The sequence below is a fragment of the Acanthochromis polyacanthus genome, chromosome 15 (assembly GCF_021347895.1).
Source record: "Acanthochromis polyacanthus isolate Apoly-LR-REF ecotype Palm Island chromosome 15, KAUST_Apoly_ChrSc, whole genome shotgun sequence".
NCBI classification, from domain to species: Eukaryota; Metazoa; Chordata; class Actinopteri; family Pomacentridae; genus Acanthochromis; species Acanthochromis polyacanthus.
Window position 1 is genome coordinate 34,519,510 of NC_067127.1, and position 22,927 is coordinate 34,542,436.

At 40.4% G+C, this 22,927-nt stretch overlaps 1 protein-coding gene across 2 annotated transcripts; it reads right to left on the reverse strand.

The window, feature by feature from the left end:
• Window positions 1-8: 8 nt before the first annotated feature.
• slc30a7 (solute carrier family 30 member 7) lies at window positions 9-22,165 on the reverse strand. 2 transcript variants are annotated; one of them, XM_022215627.2, is made up of 11 exons: window positions 22,007-22,165; window positions 21,614-21,715; window positions 16,359-16,472; window positions 16,183-16,270; window positions 14,418-14,547; window positions 13,245-13,433; window positions 9,316-9,366; window positions 6,658-6,793; window positions 2,995-3,085; window positions 648-797; window positions 9-489 (listed from the first exon to the last, which is right to left on the reverse strand). In XM_022215627.2, the coding sequence occupies exons 1-11, from the start codon at window positions 22,084-22,086 to the stop codon at window positions 442-444; spliced, it is 1,179 nt and encodes a 392-aa protein (XP_022071319.2). In that variant the 5' UTR covers window positions 22,087-22,165; the 3' UTR covers window positions 9-441. The 2 variants fall into 2 exon arrangements, with proteins under 2 accessions (XP_022071319.2, XP_022071320.2); XM_022215628.2 differs by having other exon boundaries at window positions 16,359-16,467; window positions 22,007-22,023.
• Window positions 22,166-22,927: the final 762 nt, after the last annotated feature.

A 22,927-nucleotide genomic window follows, 5' to 3' on the forward strand; every position in this document is an offset into this window, starting at 1 on the left:
AGCTCAGCTCAGAGAAACAGAATTATTTATTACTGCTAAAAAATACTGAATCCCACCGACCAGTCACATGGTTTGGCACAATAAAAGCACAGAGACGTCACACTCACTGTGGACCAATCAGCAGGTTCCACCAGTGGTGGCAGGAGGGGCTCAGATTGTCTCTGATGATGAAGGCACTTACCCAGAATACTTTTCGCCAGTCTACAAAGTGCAGGGGGAGGCACGCTGCCCACCCACATGGACAGATATGTATTTTACAAAAAGGAGGGGAAAAAAAGAAAAGAAAAGGGGGGCAGGGCTGTTTGAGTTCATCAGTTCTCAGTGTGCCCCTCTCCCCCTGTCTCAGTCTGTCCTGTAGTGACTGGAGGTGGGGGGGGTAAGAAGTCACCTGCAGCTGCAGACAGAGTGTGATTGGTCCCAGGTATGAAGGAGGAGGAGCTTCTACATGGCGGCCGTATCGATCTGAACGTACAACTGTCGAACTCCTGCCTGTGGAGAGATGACATGAGCAGTAAATACGATTGAAACTATATTCTTACTATAACAGGCACTTAAATGCTTCATTTAGCATAACAGAAGCAGCAGCTCCCCTCAACTGTAGTGGTAAAGAGTTCACTTTTTTCTCTTCGTTTGTCACCCATCCGTACCTGTGTGAAGATGTTGTGTGTCTGGCTCAGAATCCAGCGGGTGTCAGCATCGGGGGCGACCAGCAGCTTTAATGTTCCAATGTAGACGTCAGTACACAGAGTCCAGAAGTGAGGCTCCTGCAGGTTGTACACTCCCTGCAGCTGCTGCACCTGAAAGCAAAACACACCAGAAATAAGATGGATTTTGGGGCAGGTTTTGTGAGGGGCAGTTTATCTGGGTTTCTATGGAAATCAGCCAGTCAGATTTAATGCTTTTTAATGACATTTTAATGCTATACTGTAAAAAATTTTAATGCCATGACCGTGAAAGCAAATTATACAGGTTTATTTTTGTAAAAGATGATTTTTGTATGAAAACTGTCCCTACATTTCACTATTCTGAATCCAGAAATACCCCTGACCACCCACGGGCTGTAGTCATTCTCTGAATTCCAGGTTTTTTTAGCCATTTTTGCTGGAATTTGCATTTCCCAGCTCTCCTCCACCAGGTCCAGCCTGCCGGTACCGGACCGGCCAGAACAATTATCGCAGTGCTTCAGCATGTTTCCACAGATGCGCATATCTGACAAATCGCAGTTTATAATTTCATATTATTTTATTATTCTTACCAAATATTTTTCTTGAAAACTTCACAAAGAATTTTTAATGCCACTGAAAATCAAATTTAGTGATTTTTATTGCCATTTAATTTTCACAAAATCTATTTAATGACTATTAATGCTTTTTAATGCTCTGCAGAAACCCGGTTTATGAGTACTGCTACAATGTTTTTTCAGTTTCATCAATTACTAATGCTAACAAAATATCCTTAGTTACTACTACTACCACACTTTCCGGACTATAAGTCGCTACTCTTTTCTCACAATTTGAACCCCACGGCTTATATAGATTTTTATGGGCGAGCTTCATGCCGCTAATGCATTTAGCCTCGTCACATCAGACCAATAAAATTACTGAACAGGTCACGGTGAACCAATGACACTGTTGGAATTAAATCAAACGCACTCATACTAAATTCTTCAGATCAGTCATTTTGCACTTCATCCGCACACCCTCATCACGGAAAACACCAGAGAAATGCATATGATGCAGCTTTTAAATTAAAGGCAATCGATCTGCCTGTCAAAGAATGAAATAGAGCTGCTGCACGTGAGCTTGGCATCAATGAATCGATGGTGAGACGCTGGAGTTGGCAGCGTGAAGAACTGACGGTTTTACTGCCGTGTTACAGGCACTGTTTGGAAAGAAGCATTTAATTAAAAGGTAAACAAATATTTCTGTGTAAATATCTCACGTTACAACGTGGACATCTGCGGCTTATAGACAGGTGCAGCTTGTATCAAACTAAAGTAACCCTTTATTCTTTTTAAATTTAGTGGGTGAGGTTTATTTTCGGGTGCACTCAATAGTCCAGAAATTATGGTACTACAATATGACTACCCATAAAATATGTGCTCAGTTACTCCAATATGTTTTTTGTTAAGGTTGGGACTTCAACGCCTTAATTTCGACTAATTAAATACAGAAAAAAATAACGTGTTAAAAAATAACATTTAATCGTACCTTTCTCATTTCCCTAATTTCCGAAACACTGGTAACACATTCCAGCCCAGTAGGTGGCGGTAATGAACCTAGACTCTGTTTAGCAGCTGCGAAGAAGATCCATAGGATGCATTGAGTGATGTCAGAGCACAAGAAAGTTTGGTGAACAGTGAAGGAAGACGAGACCGCATTGAGCTTGTTGGGTGGAAAGTCTTCTTTTAAAATCTTCCTGATAGCAACTTGGATAAAAGTGTTGTTGTGTGCAAATTGTGCAAAAAAAATTTTCTTACCACCTCAATGTAAAACATGTTGCTGCTAGCACCAGAGCTAACATTAGCTACTACAGTCCTGGTACCAGCAAATGGTGTAGCCATCCCATAATGGACCACTATTTAAGACACTGTGCTTGAGTTTACAAAAAGTCTTAAAATGTCGAATATAATTGCAGAAAAGTAGAAATGAAGCAAACATTTTTGTTCTTTAAGTTCACATGTATATCTATTCATCCATTCAGTCATCAACCAAAATTTATATGAACTGAAAAACTATACCTTTTGTGTCAAATATTTCCATTTGCTGAAAAAAGCAATCAATCACAATTAAATAATTACAAAGTTCTAATTAATTAGGTTTAAAAAAAATTGCGTCCCACCTCTAGTTTTTATACTAATACAATAGCTCTGGCTACTACTAGTAGTACTACACAACAACATGTCTTCACTTAATACCACATGTATTACTAGTGTATTGAGTGGGTAAGCTTTGTGAATGGGTGGGGCTGATGGGTGGGGTGGTCAGCACTCACCCTCTGGTAGCACTCTGGTAGGGCCTGGTCAAGTGAAGGTGGAGTTCTCTGCATCAGGATCCCGATGGACTCCTTCAGTAATGGCACCACGCTGATGGACAGAGGGCAAAGGTCAGATGTGGCTCCCTCCTAACCCAACTATTAGAGTATTTCTACACAATCTGGTAAATTCTACCCATTATGCATACTCTAGATCCTAGATTCCCAACCTGGGGTCCGCGCCCCCCCAGGGGGGGCGCCAGAGAGCTCAGGGCGGGGCGCAAGGCTTTGACTTCTTTGAGGGTGTCAAAATTAGATTTGCTTATAGACATAAAAATAATGATGAGAACACTATGGCATCATAGCCGGCTGAAGGAAAATGCGCCGCGGTGCGTCATTTTTCACTGCATGCTGCATCGTCAAGCATTAGCCAGCAAAAAACTTTCCGAGGACCTAAATAACACATTAACAACTGTAATTAAAGTTGTAAACTTTATAAAGGCTCGCCCCACAAACAAGAGACTTTTTGCCCAGCTGTGCGAGGATGAAGCGCACCAGACGCTATTACTGCACACAGAGGTGTGCTGGCTGTCCTGTGGAAAAGTGCTTGTGTGTTTTATAGAGCTGCAAGAAAAAATAAAGGAGTTTGTGCAAGATCACAACCCACAGCTGCGCGAGCAACTTACTGATGCGTTTTGGATCAAAACAGCATATCTGGGGGACACATTTACTCTGTACAACGAGACAAACAAGCGGATGCAGGGACCGGAATCAAACGTTGTGCATTGTAAAGACGCACTGGGTGCTTTTGTGCGTAAACTGGAGTACAGATCAGGAAAAATGTCAAAAGGAGACTTGCAACAGTTTCCGCTGCTGATGAAACAGTCCGGGGGCACTGTGCGTGCGTCTTTACGCGCGGAGTTTACGCGGCACATGAACCTGCTGCAGGAAGAAATTAAGTACCGCTTTGCTGATGTTGATGAGTACTTATCAAAGGAAGCGTGGGTGGTCGATCCCTACACCTCCAGCCTTCAGGACGTGGAATACATCGGTTGTGAAGATGAGCTTGCCGACCTCCAAGATGATACGGTATCAAGGAAATATTTTCAGGAGAACGGATACAAAAAGTTTTGGATAGTGAAAGGACACGCTGTTGCACCCAAGCTGGCCATGCATGCAATACGGAGGGTTATTCTTCCGTTCAGCACCACGAGCCCGATCTCACGAGGATTCGTGAAACTGTCACGTAAGTTTTAGTTTCGGTTTCGTGCGCACCAACACGATTTCGTCATGTTTTTCGTGCCGCTCACCACGAAATGCGCACCAATGTATTTTAAACGGCGGACTTTTTGTGCCACTCAGAACGTATTTCAAAAGAATGTGTATATTATATTTTTAATGTAAAACCGTGGCGAATCCAACGCTATATTTTGCATGACATCGTCCCTAAACATAACCCTAACCATAACCCTAACCATAACCTAACCATAAGCCGGTGGTACACTTACCAATTTGCATAGGAATTTCAAGAATGTCCGGCGGCCGGCGGCCGCAAACGCGATCACACAAGCAGTATACGCCGATGGACAGCTTAGATCGTCATGAATCCGCCGGTATAAACCACTTTCAGATGTGATTACCAGAGCGAAAAACATTTCGTGGTGAGCGGCACGAAAAACATGACGAAATCGTGTTGGTGCGCACGAAACCGAAACTAAAACTTACGTGACAGTTTCACGAATCCCCGTGAGACCGGGTTGGCACCACATACCTGTCTGAGACGGCCTTCAGTGCCCTTGTTACAATAAAAACAAAAGCCCGTAACAGGCTCGATGTCCACCAGGATTTCAGGCTTGCAGTCACAAACGTAACACCTGACATTCCTCCTCTCGTCAGAGATATGCAAACCCAAGGAGGTCATTAGATTATGAACAAGATGACAACGTCAAAAAAGGGCACCGTTTTTAAAAAAACAAACAAAAAAAACACACACACACATTTCTTACAAAGAATACATTTTTATGAGTGTGTCTCATTGCCTTTTGAGCCACTTATCAAAAGTTCTACTCTGGTGCAAACAAGTTTTAAACAGATTATATTATTATTAATGTTCTTATTTTCAAGTAAACGTGGATGTGTTTAAATAGCATAATTCTGTTTCTGAATGAAAAGAGAACTGGTTATTGATAACGAATTTATTTATCCAGTTATTGTTTTTATTTTCTTTTGTTGTACTTTTGTCTTCAGAGATTCATTTGGAGTTTTAAGGAAAAAAGTTTACTTTTACTAAAAGTGGTACATTTTCCGTGTTAAAATTTCTCATGCAGATATTAAAGTTCAAGTTAATTTCTGAAAACATTTTTTCCACATGCGATTCCAGGGGGGGCTCCGGCTTACTTGGATGTAAGTAGGGGGGGCCCTGAGGAAAAAGGTTGGGAACCACTGGTCTAGTGCACAGTAACAATCAAGCTGCCGTTGCTTCAGAACTGTATAATACTTGAACGGTTCTTCTACAATTGTACGATGAAGTGCAGTTCAGATGCTTGTGAAGAACCAGCTGGATCTGACAGGTCAGAAATTTTAAACCTGAGTTTGACTAAGTTCAGATCAGATGACAAATATATAGAGCTCCTTCTGTAAATGCTCTGAGTTGTGCACTCCAGCTCAGATTGATGTGAGGAATGTGTAGACTTTTAGCAGGAGTTCATGGTGACTAACTTTCCAGCAGCAGTAACCTGATACCTGTGGTAGAGTGGAGGCCTCTCAGCTGACCACAGCTCCACTCTGCTGACTATTTAAATCTACAGCTGTGTGCACTTCCAGCCTATCAGACCACATCAGCAGACATCAACTCCATTCATCACTGGGACTTCTGGGAAATCTGACCACCGCATTTACATCCAGAGGATCAGTGCGCTTAGACTGGACTCCAGAACTTTTTCCAGGTCCATACCAGTGGTCTGGCATGTTGGAGCACATTAACTACTAATTGCGCATTCTTTACATTAGTGGAAACCATTTTCCAAAGTGTCTATCGGGTCTTAGATGGATGTTCTTCCTTCCAGTCACACACTGGTTTCAGGTCATACTTCTGTAGAACTGAAACCTGAGAAATAATCAGTGTGCTTACTTATGTTTGGGTTAAGTTTTAGTTAGTGAAGCGCTTACACTGTTAGCGAAACAATGGAGATGGTGAAAAGTTATCTTTGGCCATTGATGAAGTCGTATAGGTCATTTAAGGGGATGCAGGATTTTTTAACGTTTCAGGAGTAAGTTTTGTGGTGCCCATTGAATAGGTCATATGTTCAGAGGGTTATGAAAGAGGTTGTAGGGAAACTTGAAGGGGTTTTAATGGCCATTGAAAATGTTTGAGATGTCTTGTCACATTTTTATTCCCATATATGAGGTTTCAAGGTCCTGGTCACTGAATGGGTGATACTGGTACTAGGCGGTACTGGTTCTAGGGATCCTGAGGTTCAAAAAGCCATTGAAGAGGTTCTACTGCAGTATCATCCATTAGCTACTGATCAAGTCTAAACACCGATGGAGGGTTTAAAACTGCAGATGAAAGCAGCAGTGAGGTCAGTTTTCTATCAGAATAATAGAATGCAAACTGGAAATGACCTCACTCTAGTGTGGTGGACAGACAAAGTAGCATTACAGTAAGTGATAAAGTAGTATCACCTGACTCCAATCAGGAGGGCAATCAGCATAGAGCAGATGGGATCAGCGATCATCAGCTCGTATTTCTGCATCAGCAGGGCGGAGATGATCACGCCGATACTGCCCAGAGTGTCGGCGATGATGTGCAGAAGGACGCCTGAACAAACACATAGCACACTTCTATGAAACTTTATTGGTACAGCACTTTTTAACACCAGTTAGAACAGTTCTAAGTGTTTTAATTACTTTAGTTCAAGAAATCAGAGCAGAACAATTTGAGAAAAATGCACAAGAAAAAAACAATAGGGGAAAAGTTGAACAATTTGCATGAATTTAAAGACATTCTATTAAATTCATCTAATAATAGTTCTTATTTTTTAAAATATAAATAATTTAAATATTTAAATTATTAAAAAATAATGGATGAAAACTGGATCCAATAGATGACACAAACTGTATTCAGAGTGATGGAATGTAACTAAGTTTTGAGGTACTTGTACTTGACTTGTGTATTTTGGTTTTGTGCTACTTAATACTTCTATTCCTTTGCAGTAAAGAGATAAATATTGTATTTGTTCTTCACTACATTTGTCCGACAAGTTCAGTTACTTTACAGATTACTACTGAAATGTTTGCCAACTCCAGTGCTGAAGCCAGAGGTTGAGGTCCTCTTGAAGATCATCAGAGAAACCTAGACACTCATATGATCCTGACGCTGCTGCAATAATGAACTCTGAGCCAATAGTTTTAAACAGCTACAAGAAACAAACTTCAGGTCCTTTTAATCTATGCAGAAAAAGACTCGGTTACATTGGTTATTGGTGAGTATCTTTAATGTTCACGCTGTTGGTGTCTGTTTTCATTGCAGTAAAGTTTTATCATTATGAATGTTTCATTTTGTTCCATAATAGATTTGAAATTGTTGGGTAAAGTATGACAAAGGTGTGCTGTGATTTTGGCGCATGAAGTGTCTCTGCGATGTTTTTGGAGAAATATTGATGCTGAAATGTGGAGAAATTCTTCCGTAAAACAGTTCACCCAACTCACAGTACCACTGCTTGTGCCCGTTTATCCGATAATAGGACAGCTCAGTCCACACTGGAGGCTGACTTCCAGAACTGCAGGGTTTGTTAAAACACACCACATGTAGGGATAAATGGTCTTCAGTGAATGGATAGTCTCCATTAGTCAGTCCATTCGAAGCAGAGTAGCACCATAGGTGTTCCCTCAAAACAGTGACAGGCAAAACTGCTGTGGTGGAATATTTGCATGGAAGAGTAGCACTGTGAAAATGGGTCGTCCACCACTACTACTGAAGCCTCACTGCACGGTCCAAATCCTCAGGAAAAACTTTCATCTCTTCTCATTCTCAGTGTGGTACTTTGCTGCCTAGATCCCACCACAAAGAAAACAGTAACAAACAGATAGCATCATTGGGGGAGAATGTCAGTTGAGATAATCAGCCAATAGTTAGGGCCGAAATAGGGTCAAAGAAAACAGTAACAATACACTATAAAGTAACTATAATTATATATTTGAACAGGGAGAGAATGCCAACTGGATGACCAGCCAACGGCAGGCTTATATCTGCAGCCTGACTCTGGTGAGTTCTGGTGTTGTGTGGACGCCTCCCAGTGGTTCAGTACAGTGTAGCGCAGAGCAGAGACCACAGAGCTGGAAGCTTGGTAGACTCCATTTGATTTGATTTAGTTTGGAGGTCAGATTTCAGTATCTGGAGCACTGGACAAAACCAAGTTCAAGAGTTTTTAAGAAAACAGATAAGCGGGACGTCCAGGTGAACAGGATGCTGCTTCTTGGGTTCCATTCCAGCTCACGGCCCTTTGCTGCACGTCCTCACCCCCCATTCTTCTCCCTACTTCCTTGTCTGCCTCTCTACTAATCTAATAAAGTCAACAAAAGGCCAAAAAAATAACTTTTAAAAAAAGAAAACAGCTAACCTCTCTAAGACTTTTCTATTTTAGATGTTGATGTACAGCAGAGCTCCAAAGAACTGTTTGCATTGTCTGTTCATTTACTAAAGCATGCCATATCGCAACTTGAAGAATTCAATTTGACATCTTCAACTATCTTGTTTTCTCTGAGACGCAGAGATTCATTAAACTGAGACATCTGATAGAAAGAGAAGCAGTGCCCCCTGCCATTTGTAGCAGAGAATAGGAAGGACTATACTTTTTTTTTTTGCTCGACGAATGATGGAAATTAAATATCTAATAAACTGATCAATTAAGAACCAGAGAAGTTGATTATTTTTCTCTTGATTAGCTAACTAATAAATTATCTGATTTACAATATAAATAGAGTTGACTTTTTACCTGGCAGTCTGAAGAAGAAAGAAGACTGAAGACCAGTTTCACATTTTAAGCTGAAATCATTCAGTTTCTTGTCATTCCAAACACTTTCATATTTGCTCCTTTATTGTTATGTACACTGCTACATATGTTTTAATGTACACACATAAATATGAAGTATGTTTTGTTAACATTGTGGTTTTGTTGTTTTACTGTTTGATCATTTATATTTGTTATATTTTATTTTTGAAATGAAACTGATCTATTAATAGGAAACTAAAAAATGGAAAAATACAATCAACATGATGGTAAAAAAACAAAAAACAAAGTGTATATGTGGGATGTGGTTTACTGTGAGTGTGCTTCTTACCCTGCAGAATCTGTTTACTGGCACCTTTTCCTGGTGTATGCAGCAGCTCATCTGAAGGAAAAACACAACAGAGAAAATTCAGCTTGGAGAACAATAATGAATGTCCTGTCCCCTGAGCAAACTACTCCTTGAAAGCATGTTTGTAGCTTGGATCTTTGTTTCATCACTATGTTGCCTGAAGCCAAGGTTTTTCCTGCATGGAAGGATTCTTGGTTTCAAACGCACAGACAAAAAAAACAAAACAAAAACAACTCAGAAATGATGTCATTTATAATAGGCCACAAACTGTAAAAACAAAGAATTGGTGAAATTTCAGCTTTCTGGTAGTCTTTGAACTACTCATCAGTGTTCCACCTGAAAAATCATTTCCGACGACTGAAATCTTGAAAAAAAATTGTGTCAGAAATCACAGCAACACAGAATGTGGTCATTTAATATAGATGCACCCACAAACAAGGGTCAGGTCAGGTCACATGTAAACCAGTACTACCTGTTCCATGGTCGAGTCACAAGCGACTAAACTGGTAACTCCACTTCCCTTATTTGTGCTCATAAGTTTACATACCCTGGCAGAATTTGTACTCCATTCTTTAATGAAAACATGAATGATCAGAGCAAATACAATTGCATGACAATAAATAGCTTTGTCTGAACACCAGCCCTAAATGAAAGAAAATGTTTCCATTAACAAACATATTTGCTAAAAAATAAAGGACAATATTTCACAAATTTGGCCAGGGTATGTAAACTTATGAGCACAACTGTAGGACAGCGAGGGGGGTGGGTAGACACCCTGATAGGATAAATAAAAGACCTGTCTATAAGGATACACACGTGGACAAAATTGTTGGTACCCCTCAGTTAAAGAAGGAAAAACCCACAATTCTCACTGAAATCACTTGAAACTCACAAAAGTAACAATAAATAAAAATTTATTGAAAATTAAATAATCAAAAACAGCCATTACTTTTGAATTGTTGATTAACATAATTATTTAAAAAAACAAACTAATGAAACAGGCCTGGACAAAAATGATGGTACCTCTATAAAAGATTGAAAACTATTTGACCAGAGTGACATGATTAACTCAGGTGTGTCATTTAATTGACATCACAGGTGTTTCCAAACTCATAATCAGTCAGTCTGCCTATTTAAAGGGAGACAAGTAGTCACCCTGCTGTTTGGTGAAAAGGTGTGTACCACACTGAACATGGACAACAGAAAGCGAAGGAGAGAATTGTCCCAGGACATCCGAAAAAAAAATTATAGACAAACATCTTAAAGGTAAAGGCTATAAGACCATCTCTAAACAGCTTGAAGTTCCTGTGACAACAGTGGCTCATATTATTCAGAAGTTCAAGACCCACGGGACAGTAGCCAACCTCCCTGGACGTGGCCGCAAGAGGAAAATTGATGACAAATTGAAGAGACGGATCGTTGGAATTGTATCCAAAGAGCCCAGAGCAACCTCCAAAGAAATTAAAGGTGAACTCCATGGCCAAGGTACATCAGTGTCAGATCGCACCATTCGTCATTGTTTGAGCCAAAGTGGACTTCATGGGAGACGACCAAGGAGGACACCACTGCTGAAAAAAACTCATAAAAAAGCCAGACTGGAATTTGCAAAAATGCATGTTGACAAGCCACAAAGCTTCTGGGAGAATGTCCTTTGGACAGATGAGACCAAACTGAAGCTTTTTGGTAAGGCACATCAACTCTATGTTCATAGACTCAAAAACCAAGCATACGAAGAAAAGAACACTGTCCCTACGGTGAAACATGGAGGAGGCTCAGTAATGTTTTGGGGCTGCTTTGCTGCATCTGGCACAGGGTGTCTTGAAAGTGTGCAAGGTACGATGAAATCTGAAGACTATCAAGGCATTCTGGAGAGAAATGTGCTGCCTAGTGTCAGAAAGCTTGGTCTCAGTCGCAGGTCATGGGTCTTCCAACAGGACAACGATCCAAAACACACAGCCAAAAACACCCAAGAATGGCTGAGAGAAAAGCGTTGGACTATTCTAAAGTGGCCTTCTATGAGCCCAGATCTGAATCCCATTGAACATATGTGGAAGGAGCTGAAACATGCCATTTGGAGAAGACACCCATCAAACCTGAGACAACTGGAGCTGTTTGCTCATGAGGAGTGGGCCAAAATACCTGTTGACAGCTGCAGAACGCTCATTGACAAATACAGAAATCGTTTAATTGCAGTGATTGCCTCAAAAGGTTGTGCAACAAAATATTAAGTTATGGGTACCATCATTTTTGTCCAGCCCTATTTCATTAGTTTGTTTTTTTAAATAATTATGTTAATCAACAATTCAAAAGTGATGGCTGATTTTGATTATTTAATTTTCAATAAATTTTTATTTATTGTTACTTTTGTGAGTTTCAAGTGATTTCAGTGAGAATTGTGGGTTTTTCCTTCTTTAACTGAGGGGTACCAACAATTTTGTCCACGTCTGTACATCCACCCAAATTGGGGTCTTATATCCATCTACCAAACACAATCCACTGCCTTGTGGACAATGTCTTGACATAAAGGCTAAAGGAGGCGACCCTGACTTAAACGCAGCGGGATGTGGACACCCGTCGGGAAACTGGAAAGGCGAACGAATCCAACAGGATCAACGGCTGTTCACTGCAACTAGGTGTGCCTCCGGTCGTCGAGGTTCCCTTGCCATCGGACTAAGACACACCTAGTGAAGACTACAGAGCTCTGTTTTGTGTGACTTTGCTCATCTGATGCTGCTAGTCAGCACATTTGTCCCCACTTCCAGAAGGTGTGCTGTTCGCGGATTGGACTTGTCAGCCATCTGAGGACACACAACTAGGCCGAAATGCAAACAGACATCATACCCGAATACTGAGGGATTGCAAACGACGACCCACAAACAAAATGACCTCACGCCGAGCACAGGCATGTGTTATGCATGTGTATGTCAGGCACGGATACTGAATCATGTGATCTAAATATGTAGCGAGCGGCGGGAATTGATGGGACTCAGAAACACCCCTACAATCTCATCAATTGTTTCTTGTATCATTTCTGACGGATAAGTCGTGATAAGTCCGCAGCGGTGGATTTTTAGTAGGATCACAATCATGTGACCGTCAGCAGGTAGATGAGGTAGTGTTCACTTGTGTTGCTATCTCGCAATGATACAGAAATCTTGGACAAATCCATGGATCCAGACTATGTATATCATGGTAGTCTTCAGATTCCAATGAGTCCTAAAACTCAATTTCCTATGACAGAATCATCAAAGATACAGCCAGTATCTTGTAGCTACCAAAGTGCCTAATTGAGATGAAAATGGCCGAAGGACATCCACTACAATTTCTGTATGTACATTTTCGACTCTGCAGATTCTCTTGCATTTCCAGAAGTCCTATAATTAATTGATGAAAGAACAAACATGCATAGGTGTTTTTGTGACAAACATACAGCTGTTTTAATAATTTCATTACAGAAATTTAGGAGTTGTAGGAGTTACTGGAAACTCAAACCTGCTATCATATACAGTGCTGTGAAAAGTATCTGCCCAATTCTCGAATTATTATTTTTTTTATATTTTCCCCACTTTAATGTTAAAGACCATCAAACTAATTAAATATCAGACAAAGCTAACCACAGTAAACACAAATTTCTGTTGTTAAAAGATGATTTTATCTAACAAGGGAAAAAAGTCTATTCAAAGCTACCTGGCCCTGTGTGAAAAGGTAATCGCCCCCCTAAACCTTTATATTGTGGTGAAAAATTAGTCCACAGTGAATGAAAACGTGACAGGAGCAAGAAAACACACAGAAACTGCTTGGAGTTCAGAGGATTGATAAATTCTGAGATCTGATTTATAGCAGATGTCAGATTGTTGGTCTGAATTGTTTATAGTGTCCACATATAGTTATACTTTTTGTCACACTCTTACCATGACAGTGTGGTTCCTCATGGCTGTGTCCGTGTCCACCATGACTGTGTCCGTGTCCATGACTGTCATGACTGTGTCCATGCCCTCCATGACTGTGCCGGTCAGCATGTTTGTTGTGGTGGTCATGTCCTCCGTGACTGTGGCCGTGATTCAGGCTCCCGTTAAACAGAGAGTGACTGTGGCCATGACCTGAGGACAGAGAGGGAGGTTAGAGAACAGAGGCTCTGCAGAGCTGCTAGAAGGTTCTGAGGAGGTTCTACTGACTGGTAAAGCTCTACGGGGTTGCAGTGAATCTGTAAAATTTTCTACTGGTGCAGCGAGGTTCTACAATTCTGTACTGAGGGTCTATTGATTTGCAGTGATAGCCAAGTGATCTGCAGTAATGTAATATTGAGTTCCAGTGTGGTTCTTTAGAGCTGTGTTGAGGTTTGAGAAAACCTGTGAGGCTCGGCTGCTGTGGTTCAGGAGTGGGTTGTCCACTAAGTGATGAATGAAACTGAATTGGTGAATATGAAACACTCACTATCATTTTTGAAAGAAGTGTTTCTAGCACAACTAAGAAAGAAGGAAGGCTTCCTGCTAACTATTGTTGCTGAAGGACAATGCGTCTGTCCACACAGCACAGGTGGTAGAAGCAGCCAAACACAGCTTTAAAACTGTTGCTTTATGAAGCTAAATCACCTGCCCTGACAATGGCTGACTTCTGTTTCTTAAAGTTTGCCATTTTCAGAGCTGAGAAGCATCTGGGGGCTCAATAAGTGACCTTCTTCCGTGCAGGGGTAGTGAAGCTTGTACACTTGTGGCTTAAGTCCATTAGGTTAAATGAGACTACAGAGGAACACAATGCAAGAACAACTTGCAACAACAAAGCTGAAAACTTTTTCAGTACCCTTAGGTGACAGCTGTTCTGTTGATCTGAGCATATGGCTCTGTAGCATATTTTAGTCGAACTGCAATGAGACTCTAAAGGTGTGAAGTGCTTCTACACAACTGTAGGTTTGATAAAGACGCAGTGAAGTTCTATTGATCTGCAGTGATTCACTGAAGTTCCACATAGCTAGAGTAAGGTTCTACAGATGGTCAAATATGGTACTGTTATGCACCACTGCGGTTTCAGAAAGGTGCAGGGATGCTCCAGATGTTGAGTGGTTGTGGATGTTCTGCAGGTATTACCTCCCTCTCCGTGTGAGTGTCCATGTCCTCCATGCTGGAACACAAAGATCCCGACCAGGTTCACCAGCAGACCGGCCACAGAGACTGGAAGCAGCCGCTCATGGTGGACATCAGGAGGCTCCAGCGCTCTCTGGCAGACAGACAGTCAGGTTTAGTCTGCGTATTTTCTCCTTCTGGAACAATCAACCAATGCTAGCAGGTATCTTTTCTTGTGGACAAAGTTTTAAAAGTGCTCAGCAATGGATCAAAAACACTTTGTACCCAGGGTTTACTCTGAAGGAAGTGTTTCTACTTTGACTTGATTAAGTTGTTAAGGTTACTTAATTTTATGTATTTATTTCTTTATTTGGTAGGGACAGTGCACATTAACGAATGCCCATTTGTTCAGAAATGGGCGTAGATATGCCAGATTATAGCACAATGCTAATTTACATCCGCAGTCCCTGAGACAAAAAAAGACATAACAGTGATACATAAAACAATAAGTCACAATAAAAGCACATTGCAAAAAGTACCAAAGAAAACATAACAGTAAAACATATGATAAAACATAGGACAATATTTAATAGATGTAATAAAAGAGCTGAAACACCACTTCTACTGCTAGTTTGTTCCAGTGGCCATTAGTGTTTTGGCTACAAAAAATCCTCTATAGTTCAAAAAGTAATTTTTGCCCATCATGTGTAAAACGTGGACAAACCACTGACAAACAAGGCCAATTTTATGCTTTCTATTCAGATTTTTTAATGCATGTAGGTGTTCATTCTAAAACCCTAATGCACATGTGTACTGGGTCATACAATACAGAAGCAAACTGAGAACCTTGGCTCATAGGCCAAGTAGGGATTTCCATTTAAGTGAACAGGCACCATCTCTTATACCAAGTTCTCTTTAATACATCTGTAGGAGCAGATTTGGAATTATTGTAATTATAGTGGTGTCAGTACTCGCAATTGATTGTCAATTTTGCCTATAAAAGGTAGGAACCTTTGTGGCTAGGTAGAGTTTCCAGCCGGAAGGGACAAATCAGTTTTTGACCGCGGAATGCTGTATTTGGAATGCTGTACACGGAATGCCGAACCCTGAAAGACAACTTATGAATGGGAGCTTGTGCACTTTGGAGTTTTTTGGAAAGCCAATAAAGACAGTGTGTGGAAGGCAAGTTAAAACGAGTTGGACATTCATTTATTAGTACGGTTATTAAGCGCGTCAATTACGTTTTTATGATTCCCGGTTGGGCGCTCTCAGTGGCTTAAAGCTTTGGCTTAGCCCCTTTAACAACATCCATGAGGTGTGTATGGTACCAGGGAGGAGGTCTTGACTACATTCCCTTGCAGACATACGCACCAACAGCTGCAGAGACCTGGGACAGGTAGTTGTTTTTATTGTGGTAATTTCTAATCTGCTGGTAGACTTTGTTCCATGCATGCGCAGTAGGTTGGCAGCTGTGTTTTCCACACATGCACCATATTGTCCTTGTCCTCATGGCGACTACACCATAATAGCAATAGTGTGCAAAAGTTGGGCTGCACATGGAGTGGTCCATGCAGACTCTTGGGAAACTTTGTGAGATCACAAAATTTATTACACAACTGTGGTCCTTCACATACTGGAAATGAAGACAGTGTAACATTGGCCTTGCATGTTAAAGCCAGGGAATACAATTCTATTTGCAGATTACATAAAAGACTAACCCCACCGCAGCCTTACTCTGCACTTCAACATTAGTTAAACTTAGGTGAAAAGGAAACTGTCTGTGTGCTACCTCAACTCCTTCAGAGAAGATGAAGAAAGCAGTGAAGATGAGGAAGAGTCCATTGACAAAGCCTGCCAGAACCTCTGCTCTCACATAGCTGAGACAGAGAAGACACAGAATAGTCAAACACACTGACTGGGAGTCAGACATGATTAACAGAGCCCAGTGACAGTGAATCATCTTACCCGTAGGAGAAGCTGTCGTTGGATCTCCACCTGGAGATGACGGAGGCTGCCAGACCTGCCAGCAGGGCAGTGCAGTCAAAGAACATGTGGAAGGAGTCTGAGATCAGACCTAAACTGAACACAGGACACACATCACACATGAAGAGACAAGTCAAGGAACCGGATTCATGCAGGCATATTTGGACTCTCACAGGAACAGGAAATGTTTTTTGGCTGCAACAGACAAAATATACAGGGATGCACACTAATTATCGGCCCGGTAAATTATCGGCAGATATGAGGTGAAATTACGTCATTTTTTATCAATCTGATAAATTGATTTAATCCAATAAATTGAACCGATAATGTAGTAGGTTTTGCAAAATTGTTTGTTGGCGTGTTGTGCCTGTAAACGGGTCACGTCGTGCTCCTGATGTCATCTGCCGCACGCCAAGCATGCATACCTGCCTGACCTGAGAAGACACAGATAATTCACTTCATATTCGACTTATAAACTACACCTACCTCATCCTCATGCAATAAAGGTTGTATGTCGTTGTGATGTATAAAATGCTAGAAGATAAATGTAGTTATTTGCAGATAAACCAGTCATAGTTCTGTTAAGTCTTTTTCTTGGGAGATGCACTTTTTGTTTTAGTTGTGATTTGATGTTGGTGCAATTGATACACTGAGTTCATTTACAGTAACTGACCACAGACATGAGGTTTTAGTTCTGAAAAGTGTAATAGCCTGTGTGAAAAATTACAGGAGATTTTATTTTGATTTAGTTTTTGTTTGAGAAAACGCACTGTTTGTTATTTATTTCAACTGCTTGTGATATTTTCACAAAAAATAAATTAATGTTAGAAGAGCCTGTACCATTGTTTACTCTTACAGTTAGGCCAGAACTACTAAAATATTATTTTTCTTACTGTACCTTAGATGTTTTAATTGTCCTGGGTGCACAAACTGCTAATTATTTTAAGATTATATTAAATATAAAAATATGAAATTATCGGCTATCTGTATCTGTTAAAATTCTTCATATTGTGAATCCAAAAAAATATGTTTCATCCAGCTGGTGGAAGAGTGAGGATTCTGGAAACACCTTTAGAACAACAGGACATCTTTTAGGGGACAATCAGGGATTAATCATTTAATGTCTGTTAATATGGGTTGAGAATATATGACAGGCAAACGGTCTTCAGTCAAAGGCATGGGCTCCTATGATGATTGGACCGTAAGTAACTCTGCTGATGGCACTGCAGCATCATGTGAGAGTAAAAACAAGCCATGTGATGAAGAGTTATGTGGGAGTGAAACAGAAAAGGAGGAATACCAGGACAAATGAGAGGCTTCTGTCTGCACTCAGCTCAAAGTCTAGATAATATTGGAGGGATCATTTTCATTAAATATCACTATTTTAAGCTTAGTTTAGGTTGATTGTTCAATTAATCAAAACATACAGTGCCAGGCAGACGTTTGGACACACCTTCTCATTCAATGCTTTTATTTATTTGTATTATTTACTAAATTGTAGATTAACGCTTATGTTTACAGCATAATTCCATATGTATTCTTTCATAGTTTTGATGTCTTCAGTATTAATCTGTAATGTACAAAATCATTAAATAAAAACCATTGAATGAGAAGGAGTGTCCATACTTTTGAATGGTATAGCACTACATAGTTTAAGGGCCATCTGCAAATGTACAATATGGCACTTTACCCGCATTGCCTCCAGTGCTGCTCTCACACTGGTGTATGAATGCGTATGAATGTTGGTGGTGGTTGGAGGGGCCGTAGGCGCGGATTGGCAGCCATGCTTCCGTCAGTCTGCCCCAGGGCAGCTGTGGCTACAAATGTAGCTTACCACCACCAGAGTGAGAATGTGTGAGTGAATGAATAATGGATCCATTGTGAAGCGCTTTGAGTGCCTAGAAAAGCACTATATAAATCTAATCCATTATTTCATTAACTGGTTGATTTGATGAATAGTGTTATTCTGGAAATCTTTCTAAAAAGATAACATGCCTCTTCAAACACACTGATAGGATTAGGTGGCAGTTCCTAAAGATCTGTCTCCAGCAGACTCCCATTCAAAAAGCTTCAGTCAATACATCTATACCAACATGTCATTATCATGTGATTAGTTAAACTCAAACCTCTTGATCTGTGTGCTGGTGGTCATTTTGTTATGTATTGGTGGAATTGGCAAAGCCTTTATTTTTTTCTGTTTTGTAGCTTGTTTTAATCAAATTTCTCATAATTCTGGCTTCTTCTTCATGCATTTTGACAAACAGACTCTTGGGGGATTGTGATCTGCAGTTTTCATGTTGATATTGATTTTTAGTTGCACCTTAGATGCAGTTTAAGTGTTAGAAAGAATGTGCACAATGCAGCTTGGCCATTAGCTATCAAAGCAACGATGTTGTACAAGTCAGTTATGTCCTCCAAACAGGTTTCAAGTGCCATTCCCCAAACTCCACTGTCTCTTCCACATTTGGAGGGTCCTAATTCCAACCACATAGGCTTCATAGAAAAGTGATAGGTCACTTTATTTTCATAACTATTTACATTGTAGATTCTCACTGACGGCATCAAAACTACAAATGAACACATATGGCATTATGTGGTAAAAACAAAAAAGTATGAAACAAATCAAAAAATGTTTGATATTTTAGATTCCTTGCTTTCGTTACTGCTTTGCACACTCTTGTCATTCTCTCCATGAGCTTCATGAGATAATCACCTGAACTCTTACCCCACCACCCACCACCCTGCCCTCCTGCTCTCAAATAGACTCACTGATGGACAATCATTTTAATGTGCAATAACCATTTCTTACCAAACACTTTACTTGAATCAGACGTTGCACCTCATTGCACTATCACACTTTTACACTTTTTTAAAATACTTGTTTCTATTTAATTGCATAAATATATTTAATACTTGTTTTATACAGCTGTTCGTTGTTTGCTATACTATGCTGTTTTTGTTTTTTTGGAAGTGTCATGAAAGTTTCATTGCAGAAATGCAATGACGATAAATATCCTTGAATCCCTGAAATGGTTTTCACTTCACAGGTGTGCCTTGTCAAGGTTAATTTTTGGAATTCCTTGCTTTTTTTACTGAGGTTGGGACCATCAGTTGTGTTGTGCAGAAGACAGTCCTGGTGACAGCCCTATTTGACAACTGTTAGAATCCATATTATGATAAGAGCCAATCAGTGAAGTAATGAGAAACAACAGTCCATCATTACTTTGAGAACTAAATGTCAGTCAGTCCAGAAAATAGCAAAAAAAAAAAATCTGAATGCACCCCAAGTGCAGTCACAAAAACCATCAAGCTCTACGACGAAACTGGCTCACATGAGGACCTTCCCAGGAAAGGAAGACCAAGAGTCACCTCTGCTGCTGAAGATAAGTTCACCTGAGTCATAAATGCCACACAGAGTTGTAGTAGCAGACATCTCTACATCAACTGCTCAGAGGAGACCGGGGCTACCACAGCATCCTGCAGCGACATGCCATCCCATTTTGGTTTAGTTGGACCATCATTTACTTTTCAACAGGACAATGACCCCAAACACACCTCCAGGCTGTGTAAGGGCTATTTGACCAAGAAGGAGAAATGGAGTGCTGCGTCACATGACCTGACCTAAATCCAATGGAGATGGTCTGGGATGAGATGGACCACAGAATGAAGGCAAAAGGGCCAATAAGTGCTCAGCATCTCTGGGAACTCCTTCAAGACTGTTGGAAAACCATTTCAGGTGACTACCTCGTGAAGCTCATCCAGAGAATGCCAAGAGTGTGAAAAGCAGTAATCAAAGCAAAGGGTGGCTATGAGGATAAATCTTAAACATAAAACATGTTTTGACTTATTCACACTTTTTTGTTTACTACTTAATTCCATAGGTGTTCATTCATAGTTTTGATGCCTTCAGTGAAAATCTACAATGTAAATAGTCATGAAAATAAAGAAAAATCATTAAATGAGAAGGTGTGTCTGAACTTTTGACTGATAGTGTAGTTCAAAGTACGAAGACAAGTATGTCGCAAAAACCAATGTCTGATATGACAACATTTACAGCGTCACCCAATCTATATAAAATATATGCATTTCAAAAACAATATCCAAAATGGGCTAAAAACAAATTTATAAAATATACTTAGATGTTTCTGTTTCATGCTGACAAAGGAAAGGCTAAGATTGATTTATATGTTGTAGGTTAAAGTCTAGCTGCATGTCGTTGTGGGAAAGAAGTGATTGATATACTAACAACTACATGCCCACCTACACTGACCAGCCACAACAACAATTATCTGCCTGTTAGTGGTTTTAATGTTCACGCTGATTGGTGCAAATGTGTTTGAAGATGGGGCTGAAGAATCAAACTAACCCCTTTACGCCGATCATCGCAACTTGGCAACATACCAATTTCATTCAGACTGTAGCCAAGAGAGCGTATCCATTGCTCCAATGATGGTTTGTGCATATTCAATATGTACCTCGGAACCTTTTTGCAAGCACTGGTTTCTCATAGGACCGGTCGAAGTCGGACTTAATTATTATATATCTGTGATTATTATATATCTGTTCTATGTGTAATAAACAAATTAATCATCATTTAATTTAGCATGAGCTGGAAAGCAAATACAAATAATTATTTTTTTAAAACAATTGTAAATAAATTACGGCATCAAGTTAAAGATAACAAAAACAGCAGCTCTGGCATTATAGGCTCTGAATGTACCTCACAAGAAAACATTAGTTCCAGAAATTTTGGACTAATTCGAGTTTGAAAAAGCTGATTGACAGCTTAGCTGATTGGAATTTCCATCAAATTCCTTAGGAATAGATTATTACTTTACATTACTTTTTGTGTTCTGCCAGTACTTTGTTCAATAAAACAACAATTGTAGACATGTTTCCAATGACTTAAAAAAGGTAATGAGTCACATTTCTGACCTTCCCCCTTGTCTTTCTACACTGTTATTTTTTTCACGGCATTTATTTTTTTGTGCGTGTCATATTTTTTTAGACATATGATGAAAACATGATGAAAGAGAAGCTAGTTCCTGTGAGTAAATCTCAAGTCATGTGCAGTTTGTAGCTCCCGGCTAACAGGAGCTTCCGCTTTCTGTTTAAGGATGACGGACTCACAAACACACTGAGCTCCTCTATTGCTAACACATACGTGGCATATCCTGAAAACACACACACACACACACACACACACACACACTGATGCTAGCGCTGTGTTAGCGTACCTGTTACTCCAGATACCGTACATCAACTCCACAAAAGCGAACGACAGATTGAGACAGAGGAAGAAAAACAGATTCCTGGAGGTTTTATCGGCGAGAATGGACCTGAAAAACAGAGAACAGTCAGAAAATCTGGAGTACAGACCATAACAGCATCAAGAAGTCCGTGGAAAACCCCGCTAATTAACTCCCCACGGCCACCAATCAGTCAGAAAGACGCGTTAAAGCCTGACAGTCGGATAAAACTTTGATGAATGCGGACAGAGCTCACAGGGAGCAGATTTGTTCAGAGTAGCCGGTTAGCATCGGGCTAGCAGCTTATCGTTCCAGTCAGCTGGACCACAGTTAGCAGTTAGCCGGCTAGCCGTCAGCAGCAGGGAGAAGCGAGGAGTTTACCTGAACCATCCTGAGAGCTTCACCAGCAGGTTAAACTTGGCCGGTTTGTACTCGTCGTCTTTAATTGATAAAGGTAACATGTTCACACCTGGCTCTCACTCACTGAGACTAAGCTGCGGATGATCACTGCCAGCTTCCGCTCTGGACATATTTCACAATAAAGGCGCTACGCTACGCACACCCTGGGGTTACTCAAACACTGATAGTCCATGGGCCCGATCAGATATTGGTACCATCTCAGGTGACCAAACCTAAGTGGTACTAAAATGTAAATTGGGTTAATATAAGTACATTAATTCCGTCCTGTCATGTTGTCAGGACTTTTGTCTCAGACCCCAGCCTTTCATAGTGGGACATGTCCATTAAACGAGTGATAATATATATTAAGCTGTGAGTCTGCAAGGGCAATCATATCAAAATGCAAAGTAGAGACATATAGCAAGTTAAAAATACCAAAAAGAATTGGTCAACTCGGTTGGTACTGATACCTGAAATTTTGGATCCGGGCCCATGAACTATGAGACATTATTGCATCCACTACAACAACCACACTAGTACTACTGTAACAACTACTTCTACTATGACTGTTATTGCAACACTACTGCAACAACTGCTTCTACTACTACTGTTATTGCAACAACTGCTTCTACTATTGCTGTTATTGCAACACTACTGCAACAACTGCTACTGGTACTACTTCTGCTGCTGCTGGTACTACTTCTACTACTACTACTACTACTACTACTGAGCGCTGATGGGATCAGAATACTGTTTACAGCATCACAGATGTTACTCACTAAATGGAATATTATCCATTGTGCTTCATTAAACTGGTCTACTAGTAGGCTACTACTGCTACTACTTCTGTTACTACTACAACTGCTGCTACTACTACTTCTATTACTACTACTACTACTACTG

What these genes read in the sequence shown, in the direction of transcription:
- slc30a7 (XM_022215627.2), bottom strand. Translation starts at nt 22,086, where the DNA reads ATGTTACCTTTATCAATTAAAGACGACGAGTACAAACCGGCCAAGTTT. An exon ending in AAGCTCTCAGGATGGTTCAG is followed by an intron (nt 21,716 to 22,006) that starts GTAAACTCCTCG and finishes TCTGTTTTTCAG; the next exon opens with GTCCATTCTCGCCGATAAAA. An exon ending in GCCCTCCTGATTGGAGTCAG is followed by an intron (nt 3,086 to 6,657) that starts GTGATACTACTT and finishes TCTGTCCATCAG; the next exon opens with CGTGGTGCCATTACTGAAGG.